This window comes from Vespula vulgaris, chromosome 5 (assembly GCF_905475345.1).
Source record: "Vespula vulgaris chromosome 5, iyVesVulg1.1, whole genome shotgun sequence".
In the NCBI taxonomy this organism is placed as follows: Eukaryota; Metazoa; Arthropoda; class Insecta; order Hymenoptera; family Vespidae; genus Vespula; species Vespula vulgaris.
Genome location: NC_066590.1, coordinates 4,611,707 through 4,628,608, shown reverse-complemented (window position 1 = coordinate 4,628,608; position 16,902 = coordinate 4,611,707). Strand labels below are relative to the sequence as shown.

The window sequence follows — 16,902 nt, the reverse complement described above, 5'->3', positions numbered from 1 at the left end:
TTATGTTGATCGTGATCTAGGAAAGAACTCGTATAATGTGTGAACTTTGAAAAGAGATACATTACAACAAAGTCGTTCTAAAAAATAAAATCCATTCAGGATCGTCGATCATATAATTCGTAGAAATTTGACCGACAAACGGTTAGAAACTTTTTCTTTTTCTTAGTTATTTTTCCTCTGTCTCTTTTGACTTCCTACTAAAAGGAAAAACGAAAGTCAATAGTTACAGCTTACACAAAGTTTCTCTTCTTTCTCTTCCTCGGTAGCGTGTGGTGAAGAACGCGTAGCGAAGCTTCGAAAAGTATACAAGAAGCTTAAGGCTCCAGAAATTTCTCCCAGAATTATTTCACGTACGATGTGAATACAGTCGCTTCATGATATATGATACATGCATCGTAAAGATCGATGTCACACCTACACGCGTGATCCCTGACCGAGGTCGAATATTGAATCATTTTAATATCTTGGAACGAGACACGAGATACGTCAAGTTCCGACCCCTTGATCTACACTATTTCTTTTAACGACAATTTTATATTACGATACATGTAGTCCACGTTGTTTTCGTCATTTAAACTGTCGACAAAAAAAAGGAACTTACCAATAAAGTGCGTTTATTTGTCAATGTCGAACATAGTCTTAAACGTAAAGTAGTAGTAGTAATAGTAGTAGTGGTGATAGTAATAGTAGTAGCAGTAGTAGCAGCAGTAGTGGTAGTAGTGGTAGTAGTAGTAGTAGTAGTAGTAGTAGTAGTAGTAGTAGTAGTAGTAGTAGGTAGTAGTAGTAGTAGTAGTAGTAGTAGTAGTAGTAGTAGTAGTAGGTAGTAGTAGTAGTAGTAGTAGTAGTAGTAGTAGTAGTAGTAGTAGTAGTAGTAGTAGTAGTAGTAGTAGTAGTAGTAATAGTAGTAGGTAGTAGTAGTAGTAGTAGTAGTAGTAATAGTAGTAGGTAGTAGTAGTAGTAGTAGTAGTAGTAGTAGTAGTAGTAGTAGTAGTAGTAGTAGTAGTAGTAGTAGTAGTAGTAGTAGTTGTAGTAGCATCCAGTAAAGATTTTTCCCGACAATGAGAGCCATGTTGTTCGAATGGAAAGACGACGATAACATATTTCAACAGATTATAGATTTTTAGTCGAAATACATAAACGTCTAAAGAATCGACAAGGCGAACAAAGAATCAACAAAGATCCTTCGTTTGATTTTTATGCGTATTAGGAATTAAGACCGAGAGAAATAGAAGTTTATCCGTTTTAAACTCTTCACATTCTCTCGCGTCTACTTGTAACCGTTCGTAAAGAAAGGAACGGTGAGATCGCAAAAATCACATTTTCTTTTTTCTTCTATCTGAAAAATGTCGCCATACGGGGTTTTAGAGCAACACCTTGGGCGTGTGGTGTGAATTACATTATTACACAACATATTGTAAGTTTTTTAAATGATAAATCGCCCCTCCTAGATAACACATCATCACTTAGTCTGATGGTATCGTCCTTTTAGTGGCCGTCGCAAATGTGCGTTCGTGGATGAAACAGCCAAAAGATTTTCCTCGAAGGTATCTACAGTGAAGTCCTGTTCCTTGGTAATTTTTGAATCGATATTTCTAATTCTTCTGGCCGTACTGACTTCGCGCCTTGTCAGTCTCATCGAACTCCTAAGAGGTACCACCCTGCCGTTTCTGATCTGTTGCTGTTGATGCTGATTATGATGTTTCTTTTTGTGAGCTTGTAATCGTTTAACGACAACCGCCTGCCTACTTTGTGGCGGAGGTGGTGGAGGAGGCGGAGGCATTTTTGGAGGTGGTAATCGAGATGGCGGACCCGGTGGTAATCTAGGTGGACCGGTCATTCTTGGTGGACCTGGTAAACGCGGTGGAAAGCCTGGTGGATGAAAGCCTGGACCTGGCGGTGGTGGCATAGGTGCTCTCATGGCGGATGGTGGTGGTGGAGGAGGCGGTGGTCCATATCTCAAAGGTCTCGGACCGTACATCGGTGGACCTGGTGGAGGTGGAAGTGGCATACCAGGCGGATGTGGAGGCATCGAACCAAATCCAGGTGGTGGAGCACCGAAACCGAAAGGTTGAGGTGGATGATAGGGCGCACCATTCGTAAATCCACGACGGTGTGGTTTGAATCCTGGCGGCGGACCCATCGGATATGGCACTGGTCTCCCTTTTGGATGTTTCAGTCTTAATCGATACTGATCGAGCACTCTTCTTACAGGTATCGAATAGTTCTCTTTACGATTATTCGATGGATTGGATAGGTTGATTTTATTTGTGTCGACCTTTTCACCACGTGGTATCTCCTTCAGGGCAGCAACGTATGCGTCACGATAGATCGGATACCCACGTGCCTCCTCGAAAGCTGTAACGTTACGTTTTCGTTGTTTCGCAATTTAAAAACGATTAATTTTTATACATTTATGCGATAGAACAAAAAGATAAATGTATTTTCGAGAGGAACGAAATTAAAATCACATCGACCCAAACTATAAACAAATGTTAATACGATTTTTATCTAATTTTCTTCCACGAAAACGACACCCGATGGTGGATATTCGAGGAGTTCACGGTCGAAAGGTTTCTTTCAAACGACGTATCGCCAACAAACTGAGGTTATCTTCCGCGAAACGTGAAAAGTGACTCGAGATCCACGTGACTAAGGCCTCCCCGATTTCCGCGTGGTGTCGTGCAAATGACGTGAGCTGGGAGCTACGTGACATTGTTTTCGTTTGTTCGTTCGTAAACATGAATAGGGGTCAACGATTCGTCCGTATTTTTAAAACTTTAATTTATTTTCCAGCGTGTATACCAGTCGGTTAAATTGAGGTCGCGATCTAAATGCTTTCGACAAGTACGAATGGCGTTCTCTTATTACTATTTCACGCTTTTTAAAATGAAACGTTGAAAGCTTCGGTTATTAAAATGTCAAGTGGAAATGGTCTACTATTAATATACCTTTTAAAGAATCTTGAAGTTCCCAGCCTAGTTGTTGAATGAGATACCTGTAACCGAATGTCAAAATGAAAAATTTTATCTAAAGATAAAATGTAAATGATATATTTTATAAAATTATTTCCAAGCAATAACGTTAAGGCCCTTACGATAATTTCCTTACCTACAAATAAGATACCCACTGCGGTTTATACCGTGCGTACAGTGTACTCCTATGACATCGTCTGAAACAAAAAATAAAAGAAGAAAAAGAAGAAGAAGAAGAAGAAAAAGGAGAAGAAGAAGAAGAAGAAGAAAGTTTTATGCATCGTTGAGCAGCTTCGATTCTTATGTAAATGAAAAATGTAACGAAACGTCGAACGTCATTCCACGAATATAACTAACGTCTGACGCACAACTTCGATAACGTACTACTCCAAAACGTTTCGAGAAGTTTAAAGAACTAGGTCACGCGAATTCGAAACTCCCGAGTACGTTCAATTTTTAAAGTCCATAAATTTATCCGAATGTGTCATTACCCCGAACAATGGCTATGCCATCGGGCAGTGAAGCGGGCAAAAACATGCGATCTGTTACCTAGATTTGATTTACTGCGAATAAATATCTAAAACGAACTATCATGCTGTAACTATAATAAAAATAAATAAATAAATAAATAAATAAAAAGGACAAAAAAAATTAAAAACGAAACGTTGTCTTCATTATACCCCAAAAAATAATCCGAGCAGCCTCCAACGATATAAGTTGTAAATGATTGGTGTAAGACAAATATAATTGCTTCGAAGGAGAAGTAGGTTCAATCAAAAAAAGTAAATAAATAAAAAAACGTCCATGCCGAAGGTGTACCAGTCCATGGGTCATCAATTTATTTCGTCCGAAGAAAGCCTGTATTTTCTCTCTCTTTCTCTCTCACTCATATACTCTATATATATATATATATATATATATATATATATATATCTTTTTTTCGAGTCTTTGCCTCTCAGCAAGGGGCTGATTATAATATTATCGCAAATTACCGTCAAAAGCTGCGACGAATTCGGGTGATCGTGACTCGGCTGGTAAAGTCAGGTCACGGCGGCACCTTCGCAAGGTACGACCTTAACGAGAGTAGTTTCGTCTTTCTCTCCCTTCTATATATTTTATTTTCCTTTAACCTTTATATCCCGAAAAGAGAAAAAGTGGTAAGTACTGAGTACTTTCGTGGCAGTTTGTACCTCTTTATCTCACGCTTCGGTGCAAATTAAATGGATGTCGGAGTACGCGTGGTACGTCAAAGCCTGCTCGACCTCAGCCACGAACACTTAAAAAAAAGAAAAAACCCTCGCGAGAAGGTCTTTAGAGAGAACGTATTTTTTTTTCCTATTTTCCTTCATTTTTTTTTCTTTTCCTTTTCTGTTACGTTCTTCATATTCGTTTCGTAAATTTCACGAGAGAAGCTCGTTCGTAATCACGCTCCTCGAACTTGGCCGTGAAATTTTCTAAAGTCAATGATTTCGACGTTTTCTCGAACGACGAATCTACACGCAAAATCTCGAGCACGATTTGTAGAGAAATTGCGAAAGATCTACGAACAAAAAAAGAAAGAGAGAGAGAGAAAAGAAAACTAGAAAATATTTCACGTACGTAGCATTCTCCTTCATCGCAAACTGGATTCAAGTTTGCTATCTATCACGAAATCATCTCGAATGCAAAGTTTTTCTTACGTGTATGTATATCTTTTAGGAATACGACGTCATTCTGAGAACAGAACACGTCTGCATCTAATGCGAATCTAGAGCGAGCACCCCTACGGTGCACCGACGACGTAGCGCCGGTAAATGAACCGATCTTCAACGAGATTACTGAGAACCTTGGACCCTCCTGTTTCTTTTTCTTTGGTTTCTACTTGGAATCGATTTCTCTTAGAATCTCGAAAATTCTTTTTCGTGAATTTTCTCTATCGCGCCTTTTTAAACGATTTCCAATCACCACTTCTCTCTCTTTCTTTCCTTCTCGCGATAAAGAGTAACATTTATTCTCTAAAAAAAAAAAAGAGAGAAAAACGTTCGAACCGATCTCCCTCCCATCACCTTCGTACGTACATATATTCTTTTATCTTTTTTCCTGATTCGTTTAACGCCTCTCCCAGATTTTTCCCGTTTCTTCTATCGAATCATACAAATTTTAACAATCGTTTGATATAGATAAAGATTTATATGAACCAGAGAAACGTATACGATTTTTAACTCTCGAAAGTAACGATACGTGTACATGTACGAATTGGAAGAAATAATAAAAAAGAAAAGTTGAATAATAAAAAAAAAGAAAGAAAGAAAGGAACAAAAAAAGATAAAAAGAGTTTTGAACAAAGAAAACTCAAAACAGTCCGGTTAAGACTGTCAAACATTTCTCGGTCGTATCAAACCAAAGGAAATATATGTATGTAAGAGTCGTTGAAAACGGTGGAAGAGACGTTAACGTCGGCGAACTCTCGGGTGTACATAAACGCGAAAATATCGTCGTCGCGTGGGAGGAGGAAAGTACGAGTGGCTCTTTTCGGTGGAGCTCGATTACTGCCGTCTTAAATCAATCGAACGATCGAACGTTTTCGATGTATCTCGCGTACGTGAAACGGTGGTTAGAACGGTGGTGATGACGTCGGAAGGCACACGTTTAACAGAGAAAGAGAAAGAGAGAGAAAGAGAGAAAGAAGTGTATGCAAGAATCTGCTACGAGCCTTTTACGCGCGCCAAAGCCGTGCCTTCGACGATGGATGCGAACGATTAACGACATCTTACGTTCCGCGCCCGATAAATCACCAGCCACTGTAAATGGACTCGCTGTAGGCTTATCTTTCTTTCTTTCTTTCTTTCTTTCTTTCTTTCTTTCTCTCTTTCTTTCCCTATCTATCTCTCTCTTTCTTTCTCTCATAAAGTGCCGCCTTCGGTGAAATCGCTAATGAGAAAATCTCGCGTGTCAGCGCACGTACGTACGTACGTACATATATACATATATACATATATGTATATATGTATGTATGTATGTATGTATGTATATGTGATATATATGTGTATATATATATATGTATACGTATATATGTATGTACGTATAAATGTCGTTTCGTTCATTCGTGCTTTATCAAGGAAAATTCAAGGATTTGTAGAAAGTTATCTTAACCCTTTGCACTATGAGGTCATCTCTGACGTTACACTCCATTCAGTTAATAAAAAAGAAAATCGATTGGAAAGAGTTACAATTAAATTTATCTATAACACATGAGATTTCATAATTAGAAATAATCGAATCGAATTGGAAATGACTCCTTGGAAGCTAAGGAAAATGATAATTAAAGTTCAAAGGGTTTATTATTTTCGCACTTTATCACGATCTAGTATCTTCATAAAATGATTATATCTTTAAAAAAAAAAAAGGAAAAAAGAAAAGCCTAAAAAACAGATAATAAAAATGAAAGTGTACAAAGAGATAGTTAGTTTCAATCGGGAATACGATAGTCAACAACAAATAAGAAAAAGAATACAAAGAGAGAAAAGAGGAAGAAGAAAAGAAGAAGAAAAGAAAAAGTTCGATCTTAGATCCAAACGCGCGTACGTCGAAGTTGGAAGTACTGATAAATGCTAAGTAGAGGCCAACGGATGGACCCCGCGCGGCTCCTTTTGCCTTTGGAATGCGTTCTCGAGACTCGTTTCACCAGCGTTCCCTTCATCCGTGCTCGTCCTCCCTCGCGAGAGGGACTCCTCCTTTCGATTCGAACTTTCATGACTTTCCCACGATCCACTTCGTGCGTGAGTTGCATCGTAAGGATATAATATCAAAATAAAAGGAAGGAAGGAAGGAAGAAAAGAAAAGAAAAGAAAAGAAAAGAAAAGAAAAGAAAAGAAGAGAAGAAAATAGAAAAAAAGAGAGAGGAGAGGAAAAGAGAAGAGAAGAGAAGAGAAGCCAGGAATCGAGTGATACGCTGTTGCATATTAACGAGCGGATTAATAATCGCTTGTTACGTACGATCCTCATAAATCGAAGCTCTACCTCGATGATAATCAATAAATATTAACAATGAAAGTTGAGAGATTATACGTATAAAGAATATTATTTTCTCTCGTAACCCGATTCGATTCTACGAGAAACGAGACCGGCTTGTGACTGGTTTCGAAAATATCGAGGAAAAAAGCAGAGGAGGAAGAGAAGAATCTTCTTTTTCCTCTTACTCCTTCTTTTCTTCTTCTTCTTCTTCTTCTTCTTCGCTCGGAAAAGAGAAGAAGCAGAAAAAAAGAAAAAGGAAAAGAAAAAGAAAAAAGAGAGAAAGAGAGAGAGAGAGAGAGAGAGAGAGAGACAGATAGAAAGGGAGAGAGACATGAACGTAGGAGAAAGAACGCGCTCGGGGGAACTTTCTTTTTCTTCTTCAACGGTTGATAAACGGCGGCGGATAATTAACAACGGTCCGGTATACACGTCCCGTGCGTGGGCGATCTTTCGCTCCCTCGAACTCCGAGATTCGTCCTCTCTCTACCGATCGTCTTGTCCTCTCCTTTCCCTGTCGTTCTTACCTCGAAGGACCGATCCTTCTCTTTCTCTATCTCTTTTTATTTTTTTTACTCTCTCCGTGTCTGTCTATCTCTATCTATTCAGAAAAAAATCCCCCTCGCGAAAGAAAAAAGAACAAAATAAAAATAGGAAAGAAAAAAATATCTCCGGGGCACGGAAGTTTACGAATTATTATCTAACGTTTCAACATTTCTTTTTTTTTTTCTTTTTCTTCTTTTTTTTTTCTTTTTTTTTTCTCCATTTAATTAGGCACAACAAACGCACAGGCGTGTTAAACAAATCGTTAGCAAATTGATTTTTAATAAAGACACGTTTACTTCCCTCGTCTCTCTGATAAAATAAATTTAATGTAAAGCAACACTCACCCTCCTCGGCGCTTGCCATGAAATCGTCCATCGCTTTAAAGAATCTGAAAGGAAAGAGAGGAAAGGTATTTATTTTTTTCGACAAACTTCTATTCGACGAATAATGAGAGGTATCTTTTTTTCTCTCTTTTTTCTTTATCTTTCTCTCTTTCTCTCTGTCTCTCTCTCTCTCTCTCTCTCTCTCTCTCTCTCTCTCTCTCTCTCTCTCTCTCTCTCTCTCTCTCTCTCTCTCTCTCTCTTTTTCCTTCTCTCGTCGTTCCTCCCTCTTCTCAACTCGCGCAAATTGCATTAATACGAAATCAATTTATCGAGTTATTCCTTGATCGTTCACCGCTGCCATTAAAGAATGATTAATGGCTATATTAATAAGTTGCGTCAAAAGGTTCTTCTTGTAATAAATCCGTAGACTCTGGAACCGATACTCGTTCGATATGCTACTACCCTATACAACGCACGCCCCCTTTAACTCTCCTGTTATTGACAATTTCGCGGGACCGAACGAAAACGTTGGCTATCGAATTTCCAGAGTCTCTCGTTAAAAAAATAATCAGCTAAATAAATATTCAAATATGGTAACCGGTCGAGGCAAGTGACAGTGTAATAGCTGTGTAATAGGTATGCAGAGACCCGCACGGTAAACGAAGGAATATGGTAATGAACCTTAAGAGCTTCGATGTTACACACCCTGAGTTACACAAAGTACAAGCCCTTGCGCGACGGAAGGGCATTAAGAAGTCAAATCGATTTCGAATTACATCGTTAAAGTAAATCGCGCCGGGCTCGATCTGAAAAGGCGAATCATTAATAATTCACCGATCGGAGCCATCCCACGAATTATGACCATAACTTAGCACCGTTTAGAGCGTGCACCTCGATAAACTCGTATGCTAATGCCCTATTATTTTTCGATGTCACTCCGCGCCTTTTAAAAGAGAACCGACGTTATTTTAACGACTTTTATATACCGATTACATTTCGTACGAATATTACCATTGTATAGACCGGGATTAATAACAATAATTTATATTGCTCTCCTTTCGTATAACGCCTTGCCATAATCTTTTCGCGAACGAGTATTATCTTCGTTTCGATAGCGTGCAAACTTTATATCACTAACTTACAAAACGATTCCTGAATGATTAACGAGCTTGAATCAAGTAAGAAGATACATAAACACAGATCTTTTAACTTTCGCAGATTCGATGATAGCGATCGTATAATAATTTATAGAATTGAGTCGTGCATCGTCATCGTCATCGTCCTCGTCGTCTTCTTCATCATCATCATCATCATCATCATCATCATCATCATCATCATCATCATCATCTTTCTACCTTTTCTTCTCTTATTCTCTCTTTTCTCTCTTCTCCCTTTTTCTTTCAGATAGTCCCTTACCTTCTCTCGATATACCCAAAGAGTTTACTAACGGATTAAAACGACTTCGACTACTCGATAAATTAACGCAAGGTGTTCATTCCCCTTCGGCATTCCACGAAGATTCCAGGGACATTCCGAACGCGCCAAGCAAGGTGGAACACTCTTCACTTTGCTCTTATACGATCAGCTCTCCCAAACCACCCGCTGAGTCCGCATAAAGTTAATTTCTCACATTGCGATTGCTCACATTTATATTTTCTTCTTACGATCCCACGTAGAGATCGGTGGCCACGGAAAAAACATCGACGACTTTACTAAGGTCCTTCTTGTATCGACGTCGAGATATTTCCGATATCGACGATAAACCATTTGACGGTATTCATTTAAATAATTAATAACTGTATAAAAAGTGACCTTCAACAGATCGAAAAACATCGAAACGCTATTCAAAGAAAATTTCGATCTTCTTTAGATACTCGTTAAATATATTTTCGATTCTCTCATTATCAATCGTTATCTCAGTTCATAATGACGCCGTTTTAAAGGATATTGCCAGTTAGTTAACTCCAACGTGTAATTTCCATATCTATAACGTCAAATAATTTAACGCGATTATAACCACCGACCGGTCGTCAGTTTTGACCACCGTTCAATATCGATACAATTATGTAGGTGAAAGAACCATAACACAAAGGCCTTTCAACTCATAATGACTCTCCAACAGCAAACCATCCCGTTTCACATAGTACCTACCACGATACCTACACTGATAACGTCGATACCTCTTTGATCGTACACGTTCGAATTATACGCTTCGAGTTTTCGAATAAAAATAAATTGCCAGGAGCGACGTATTTTTAATAAAAGTCTAATACGTAACTCTGTCAATGAAATTCAATGATCTCACACAATTTTCATCCTTCTATATATTTATCTACCTATCGATAATAGTACGATCGGATCGAAAATAAATCAATCAAGTAACTGTGAGAGATCATGAAAAAGGAGAGACGGAAAGAAAAAAAAAACAACAACAACAACAAAACCAAGAAAAAAAGATAAAATGTAAAGACAGAAACGAAAAATAACATCCATATACTTGGTATCGAACGATACTCCCATCGAAAGGCGCCATGAGTTGTGGCAACGAAGTAAGGTGAAAAATGATGGGCGTTAAATTAATTTGATTTTGGATTTGAATTACAGATGCCTGTCAAAATCTACGATGCAAGCAAGGAATAACCCAATGGAATATTACGTTTGATGAAACTCGCCACTTAACACCATCTCCGTTGGTTTCATCATTATCGTTGTTCCCTTTAATCGTTTTTATCATCATCTACTCCTCGATCATCGTTAACTAAAACATCGTCGTTATTTTAATCGTCGTTGGCATAGATCGTTAAAATATCGAATAAATTTCTTCACAGTTTGATGCTGTTATTTCTCTTGTCATGACATTAACATCTTAACAGAGAAATATATATATAGAAAGAAAGAGAGAGAGAGAAAAAGAGAGATAGCAGATATAAAGGAAAGTCGTAATTCACGAATCTATTACTATTCTCGAGCGTGTTATTACGAGCGAACGAGTATTTTCCAAGGATCGAAGTTGCGTAAAATATTACGAAAGATCTTGCTTATCCGATCTACATAGAGTGCCGCGGCGAATCTCGCGAGTTCAACAGGAACGAGTAGACACGCTCGTGAAATCGCAGAACGACGTTTATGGCAGTGCGATAGTCGACTGTAAGCTGAGCTCATTTGAATATCGCGCCGTGTGTGGTCTTGCGCACGCGTCCGACGTACTATCGCGCGAGCGCGCACGTATATTCGTGAGCGTGAGAAAGAGACGTCGAGAAATATCTTTCTATTCTCGAGATAGATTCGTCTAACGATAAACAGGGCCTTTCCAAAATATCTCTGTTATTCGAACCGATGGAATAATACCAAAAATAAAAAGAATATATATATATAAAATATATATATATACACACGCACATACGTCGATGGAAGTTTCATTAATTTTCAAGCATTCACAAATCCCGCATTGTTATCTACGATCCTACTCGGTGATCTAATAAAATTCAAATCGATCGAGTAATTAAAAAAAAATGAAAACCGATCGATAGTCGTTTCTTCATCTTGTCCATCAATATGTAATCCATCAAACATTATTTCCTGGAATTATCATTAATTTTCGATATAAAATTTCCAAATTTCAAGTTAAATCGGTAACTAAATTATTAATATAAAAAACAATGTGTAACTGCAAACATAGTACGGCCATAGAAGATCACAGATGTCCAATCGATCCGTGAGTAACCTCAAATTAATTTTTGATTCAGTGAAAACGATTCTTGGGAATGATTCTAATGAATTTTTTCGTACAGATCGATGTCGGTCGGAAGCAGATGGGAATCAGGGTACGACGACTCCGATAACTTTGTAGACTCACATTATAGGACAGCACCGAGCAGTTTCAGAAGCGGTAGATCCTACCGCATCCCACCGACAGGGGTTGCAACTGTCATCCCAAACGAACCACAACAACGAAGTATCGCGGATACACCAGAACTTGCGGAAGGGGTGGCGATCGTACGAAGACGACTCGATTGTAAATTCTTTTCTCGATCTTTCTTTATAACAACGCCCCTATACCTTTTTAAGTATTACCTTGAAATATTTCAATATACCCTTCTAGAGACGGTATTCAACCCTCTATAACTCCACTCGTATAACCGTATTATTGTTCAAATCTTACTTCATTATTTTTTTCTATATGAAATTAATATTTAACCCTTATCCGAAAATTAATATATATTTATCGAGTATAAGTTACACTTATGTAATATATTTAATTATACATCGAAGTGTAACTTATAGTATAATTATACAATTATTTGTTTAAGACACGAAAAAAAGAACAAAAATATTGGGTTATAGAGGGTTAATATAAGAAGAGCTTGGGATGATAATCACCGTTATTCGAACTCCTTATTGCAACTTCGAGAGTTTCCATTCGAATATTTATACCCTTGTCGAAGAGTCCAATCGATGCTCATTCGATATATTCGCGCCGTCGCCACCGTATTTTAAATCTTTTCTATATACCGTGCGGTTTGTTGTTTATTCGCTTTTTCTCTTTCTTCTCTTCTTTTTCTTCCTCTTTTTCCTCTTTCTTCAAAGGTACGACTCTTCGGCGGAGTCGTTGTACAAAAAGAATGAAGAAAGAGAAAAAGAGAGAAAGAGAGGTAAGCTTCCTCTCCTTGCTCGTCATTTTTATTACGTCAATTTGCATAATATATTTTTTTGCGACAATACATACCAACACGCTCACCTACGCGAGTCTTATATGTCTTAAATGGATCATCCGTATACTCGGTCGAATTGTATCGATTTTTGATAATCGTCCTCTCTTCTTTCCTTTTATTACAATTCCTATTAACTAAATTATCGAATATTAATGAAAGCATATTTTCCAGTCGACGATCCAACGTTTGACGAAAATGGTTGCGGTGAGTAATGTTCATCTTACGAATGATAAACGATTGTCAATCGATTATAATCAAATTTAATATTAAGGATTATGTTCAAGAAGACAAACACGTAGATCGGGAATGACGAGTTCCTGTCCTACGAGAAGTGCTCTATCGAGAACGAGAATGACGTCTTGTGGAAAATGCTCAAAAGTAATACAAAGAATGAATGTTACATCGATGGAAATTCGTTTCTTTCCAAATATTAAACTTTGTTCCTTTTTTTCCTCGCATAGATGTGAAGGAAAGTCGAGGAACAAAGAAGAAGAAGAAGAAGAAGAAGAAGAAGAAGAAGAAGAAGAAGAGAAAGAAGAAAAAGAAGAAGAAAAAGAAGAAGAAAAAGAAGAAGAAAAAGACGAAGAAAAAGAATCGATATGGTCGACCTAAAAATCGTATATAGCTGTTATCTTCTCGGTCGACGGTACAACAAGGTATAAGTTAACAACCGCGAATCACCTACATGGTCGACGTGGAATCGAAGGTGGCATACAAGTAGAAAGACGGAGCCGCTGTTTGAAGATGTTTAATGCATGGAGCCAGGACAACGAGAAGAGCGCGATCTCCTATGTATGTATGTAGGTAGGTAGGTAGGCGAGCAACGCTCGTGTCTGCTGTTTGTACGGAACCCGAGCGAAGAGATCGTAGAAGTACTCTGCAAACATTCCGCTCGACTGTTTCCCAATCGAAGTCACACGTGCTCTCACGTACGTGCGATAGCGATGGAAGAGTACCACCAACCACGGTCAAACTTTTATTTCTCCACTTGTTTGATATTTCTTTATCTTTCTTTTTCTTTTACTTCTTCATCTTTTTTTCTCTCTTTCTCTTTTTCTCTTTTACTCTAGGTCACACCTTCTTCTCCTTGGAATATGTAATTCGTAGCCGAGACTACTGCTTTTCGTCATCTATCCCATTGGACCATGAGACACGACGCAAGTTTTTCTCACGATCTTCGATCCACGTCCAGCAAAATGCAAATCTTACCGACAATACTCTCTCCCACACTGTGTCGAGTGAGCGCGTGGCTTGGCGGCATGCCGCCTGTATGGAACACGAAAGAGAAGAGAAAAGAAGAAAACAAAAGAAAAGAAAAAAGAGTACGAAGACGGAGGTGAAGGGTATATACGTGGTGGCGAATTTACGTAATGAAGCGATCGCCCGGGTGGTCCAGCTCGTAAGACGAGTACGCGTTCCTCATCGGGTACTCCCCCATCCTGGTAATGCTCCCAACAAGGAAGAGAAACAAAGAAACGAAGAGAGAGAATATTCACTCTCTCGAAGACGATTTCGTGGCTCGGACCCGCCGGACCCAACTCGAATTAAGTACGGCACCGGAAGTACCCTGCTAGTATTATGCGTACGACCCACCTACGCTCGCTTTTTTTTTTCTTTTAAGATTTCTCTTCTTCAAAATATCATCTGTGCTTTCGATCAAACTGTCATGTGGACATCTCTCGTACCATCGTCGTTTAAACTATACAAATATAATGAAATAAAATTTTCTAATGGGCAACGCAATGCACTTAATAAAGTAACAAAGATGTTATAAAATTTAATAGTGGGTATAAATGGAGGTTAAGACGCTGCATAGGCTTAAAAAGAAATGAAATTGGTCTCGCAAGGAGGCTTCGTCGCAAAGTATCCTCTTACCTTCTGACAAAATGTATGCGCATTGTCTCGCGATACAAGACGGACTACACGCGAAAACCTATGTTCGACGTCGACGGCGAATAAAGACGTCGTTTGGTGAGGCGCCTAACTCCCACGTACACCTTGTCGCGCCTTGTCGAGAGCTTACACGCGCGCACGTTAGCGATTGGAGTCTCTTCTTCGGGGTCACCCGACACGCTTCTCGAGAAAAACAGAAAGAAACAGAGAGAAAGAGAGAGAGAGAGAGAGAGAGACCTTATAATATACCTACTCACGCGATACATATGCATTTAGGGAATCTGGTTTCACGAATCGTTAAGTTGGTAGTGAATATCACGTAACACGATTCCCTTTTCCCGTATTTTGTTTCCATATTTGCCAACACTTTATTCCCAATAAATTCGCGAGCGATATCAAGGTACGCAAAGCTAAGCGAGCCGGTTCTTCCATGCTTCGAAAATATTATAATCGGCCTGACCAAAAACCGGATCGGACTCGAAATCTACCACGTAAAGCGCGGTGTTTCCGATAAGCTAATCTTTATTCATACGACATCGAAACATCTTCTCTTTTGACGTTCGACGAACGCGCGCGTTATCTATATCCTTCGTCATCTTCGAGACATCGTTTCTCTATCTCGATACTTATTCACAGACTAGGATATCCTTGTTCGGTAATTCGCAAGAGAAATGATATACGATACGGCCGATTCATTTCTACGTAGATCGTAGACAAATCGAAATCATCTGGGATAAATTATTTCCAGTATTAAGATAATAATATGATTCCAGATATCGGTAGCATACCTTATCGGAAGAAACCTTAGATTCTATCCACTATTCTCGACACTTCATTACTTTATAATCCTTTCTTATCTTCGTAAAATATATAGGTACATATATATATATAGAAAAAGAGAAAGAGAGGCCACGTACGTAAATACATCGAGAATATAATCTACCTCGTACGAATCAACTCGATCTTCTCGAAACTCTATATCGATGTACTCGGCAATGACTTTATCTTTCAATTAATAACAAATTCCTCGCAAAATTGTTAAACAGAAAGTCATACTTTTAACGAGAAGTTATCAACGACTATATACTACTGTACGACACTAGAAAACGTATGATGATATCCGTAATTTCCATCGTGCCTTGTATGATTCTGCGATCGACCCCATACTACCTTGTCGATCTTTTCCTTGAATCTTCGCTCGTTAAATTCTTACGATCACGAAAGAGCAATTAAATCGATAAAGAAGCGAACACTGGAAGCAAACGTTGGAATTGAAAAAATGATTTTACGCGATCAAATGCGTTTACACCAAGAAGCTTTGTTTCCTGTTTGTAGAAATCCTGAACTCTCCAATATCCTTGGTCACCGGACCGTAAATATGTTAATACTATCTCTTAAAAACTTGAGTTAGCCATACATAACCGCGTAAAGGAAATAAGGAAACGTCGTTAACCTTCCACGCATTCTCGATCCAAAAATAACAACGGGACACGTACCTCCGAAGAAATCGGACATTTTTACGGCGCGTTTCCTACGCGTTGCAATTCTTCGAAGATATGTCCTCGAAAAAGCACGAAGGATCGATACCTTCGATCTTCTCCGATTCTTTGAAAAGAGTCGAGAAAGTCGAGGTAAAATCGGAGGCGAGTTTACCGAATAAATCCACTCGATACGAGCCCAACGACCTCGAAAGAGACGCGAAACGTTTGTTAAAAAAAAAAAAAAAAAGGATGTCGTACGAAACGGGAAGGACACTAACCTTAGACGCTTTTAAGCGCCAATTTTTCAACCTTGCATCCAAACTATCTCTATTCTCTCTTTTTCTTTTTCTTTTTCTTTTTCTTTTTCTTTTTCTTTCTTTCTCTCTATCTGTCTGTCTGTCTGTCTGACTATCTGTCTTCTTTTTCTCGTGATTCGACCGAGTTCAAGGATATCTAGAATATTAAGTGGCGCCTAGTTTACACCTCTCATCTCAACCAACTTCCCTTCTTCTCGTTTCAACCACGAAAGAGTAACCGATCCGATCCCATCAAGGATGCCGTTAATTACGCGAAGCGTATGCATCAAGCCGCAAACCGGACGTCATTCCATCTTTCCCGCTTGAATAGATCGACGAGCTTGATCGATACCGTTCGATCTATCTTCGATCCTTTCTTTCGTAAAAAGATACAACGTACATAGCATTTTTTTTAATTTGTCATCAATCTTTCCAACTCCTTCTTCTTCTTCCCTTTTCTTTTTTTTCCCTTTTTCTTTATTCATTTCTTTACTTCTTTTCTTTTTCTTATTTTCTTTCTCGTCTTTTTGTTTTGCAAAAAAGTACAACGGACCTGAGCAAAAAAGTAACGAGCGGGGACAAAATTTTAACGCTTCTTTCGACGATGTTAATATCGTGGTGTCGTCTTTATAAATGGCTCGATCCACGTACATAAGTCGACGTCGATATAGTATCTTCCGATACGTTCC

General features: G+C 38.6%; 2 protein-coding genes across 6 annotated transcripts in view; one reads left to right on the top strand and one right to left on the bottom strand.

The window, feature by feature from the left end:
• The window catches only part of LOC127064313 (RNA/RNP complex-1-interacting phosphatase-like), a 52,402-nt gene that overhangs the window by 12,975 nt on the left and 22,525 nt on the right, over positions 1–16,902 (bottom strand). For 2 of the 3 annotated variants that reach the window (XR_007781626.1, XR_007781627.1), the window contains exons 6-9: positions 7,853–7,896; positions 3,109–3,169; positions 2,949–2,995; positions 602–2,355 (exon numbers count right to left, since the gene is read on the bottom strand). Coding sequence is in view for 1 of the 3 variants with exons in the window: in XM_050995231.1 (XP_050851188.1) it covers positions 1,460–2,355; positions 2,949–2,995; positions 3,109–3,169; positions 7,853–7,896 (1,048 nt within the window). In the remaining 2 variants the exon portion in view is untranslated. Of the gene's footprint in view, positions 1–15; positions 2,356–2,948; positions 2,996–3,108; positions 3,170–7,852; positions 7,897–16,902 lie in introns of those variants that run through there. The other variant, XM_050995231.1, reaches the window with a different exon arrangement.
• LOC127064325 (uncharacterized) lies at positions 11,362–14,324 on the top strand. Of its 3 annotated transcripts, none has more exons than XM_050995269.1 (6): positions 11,362–11,546; positions 11,623–11,846; positions 12,715–12,747; positions 12,828–12,921; positions 13,005–13,347; positions 13,614–14,324. In XM_050995269.1, the coding sequence occupies exons 1-4, from the start codon at positions 11,491–11,493 to the stop codon at positions 12,851–12,853; spliced, it is 339 nt and encodes a 112-aa protein (XP_050851226.1). In that variant the 5' UTR covers positions 11,362–11,490; the 3' UTR covers positions 12,854–12,921; positions 13,005–13,347; positions 13,614–14,324. The 3 variants fall into 3 exon arrangements, with proteins under 3 accessions (XP_050851226.1, XP_050851225.1, XP_050851227.1); XM_050995268.1 differs by having other exon boundaries at positions 12,815–12,921; XM_050995270.1 differs by lacking the exon at positions 13,614–14,324 and having other exon boundaries at positions 12,828–13,073.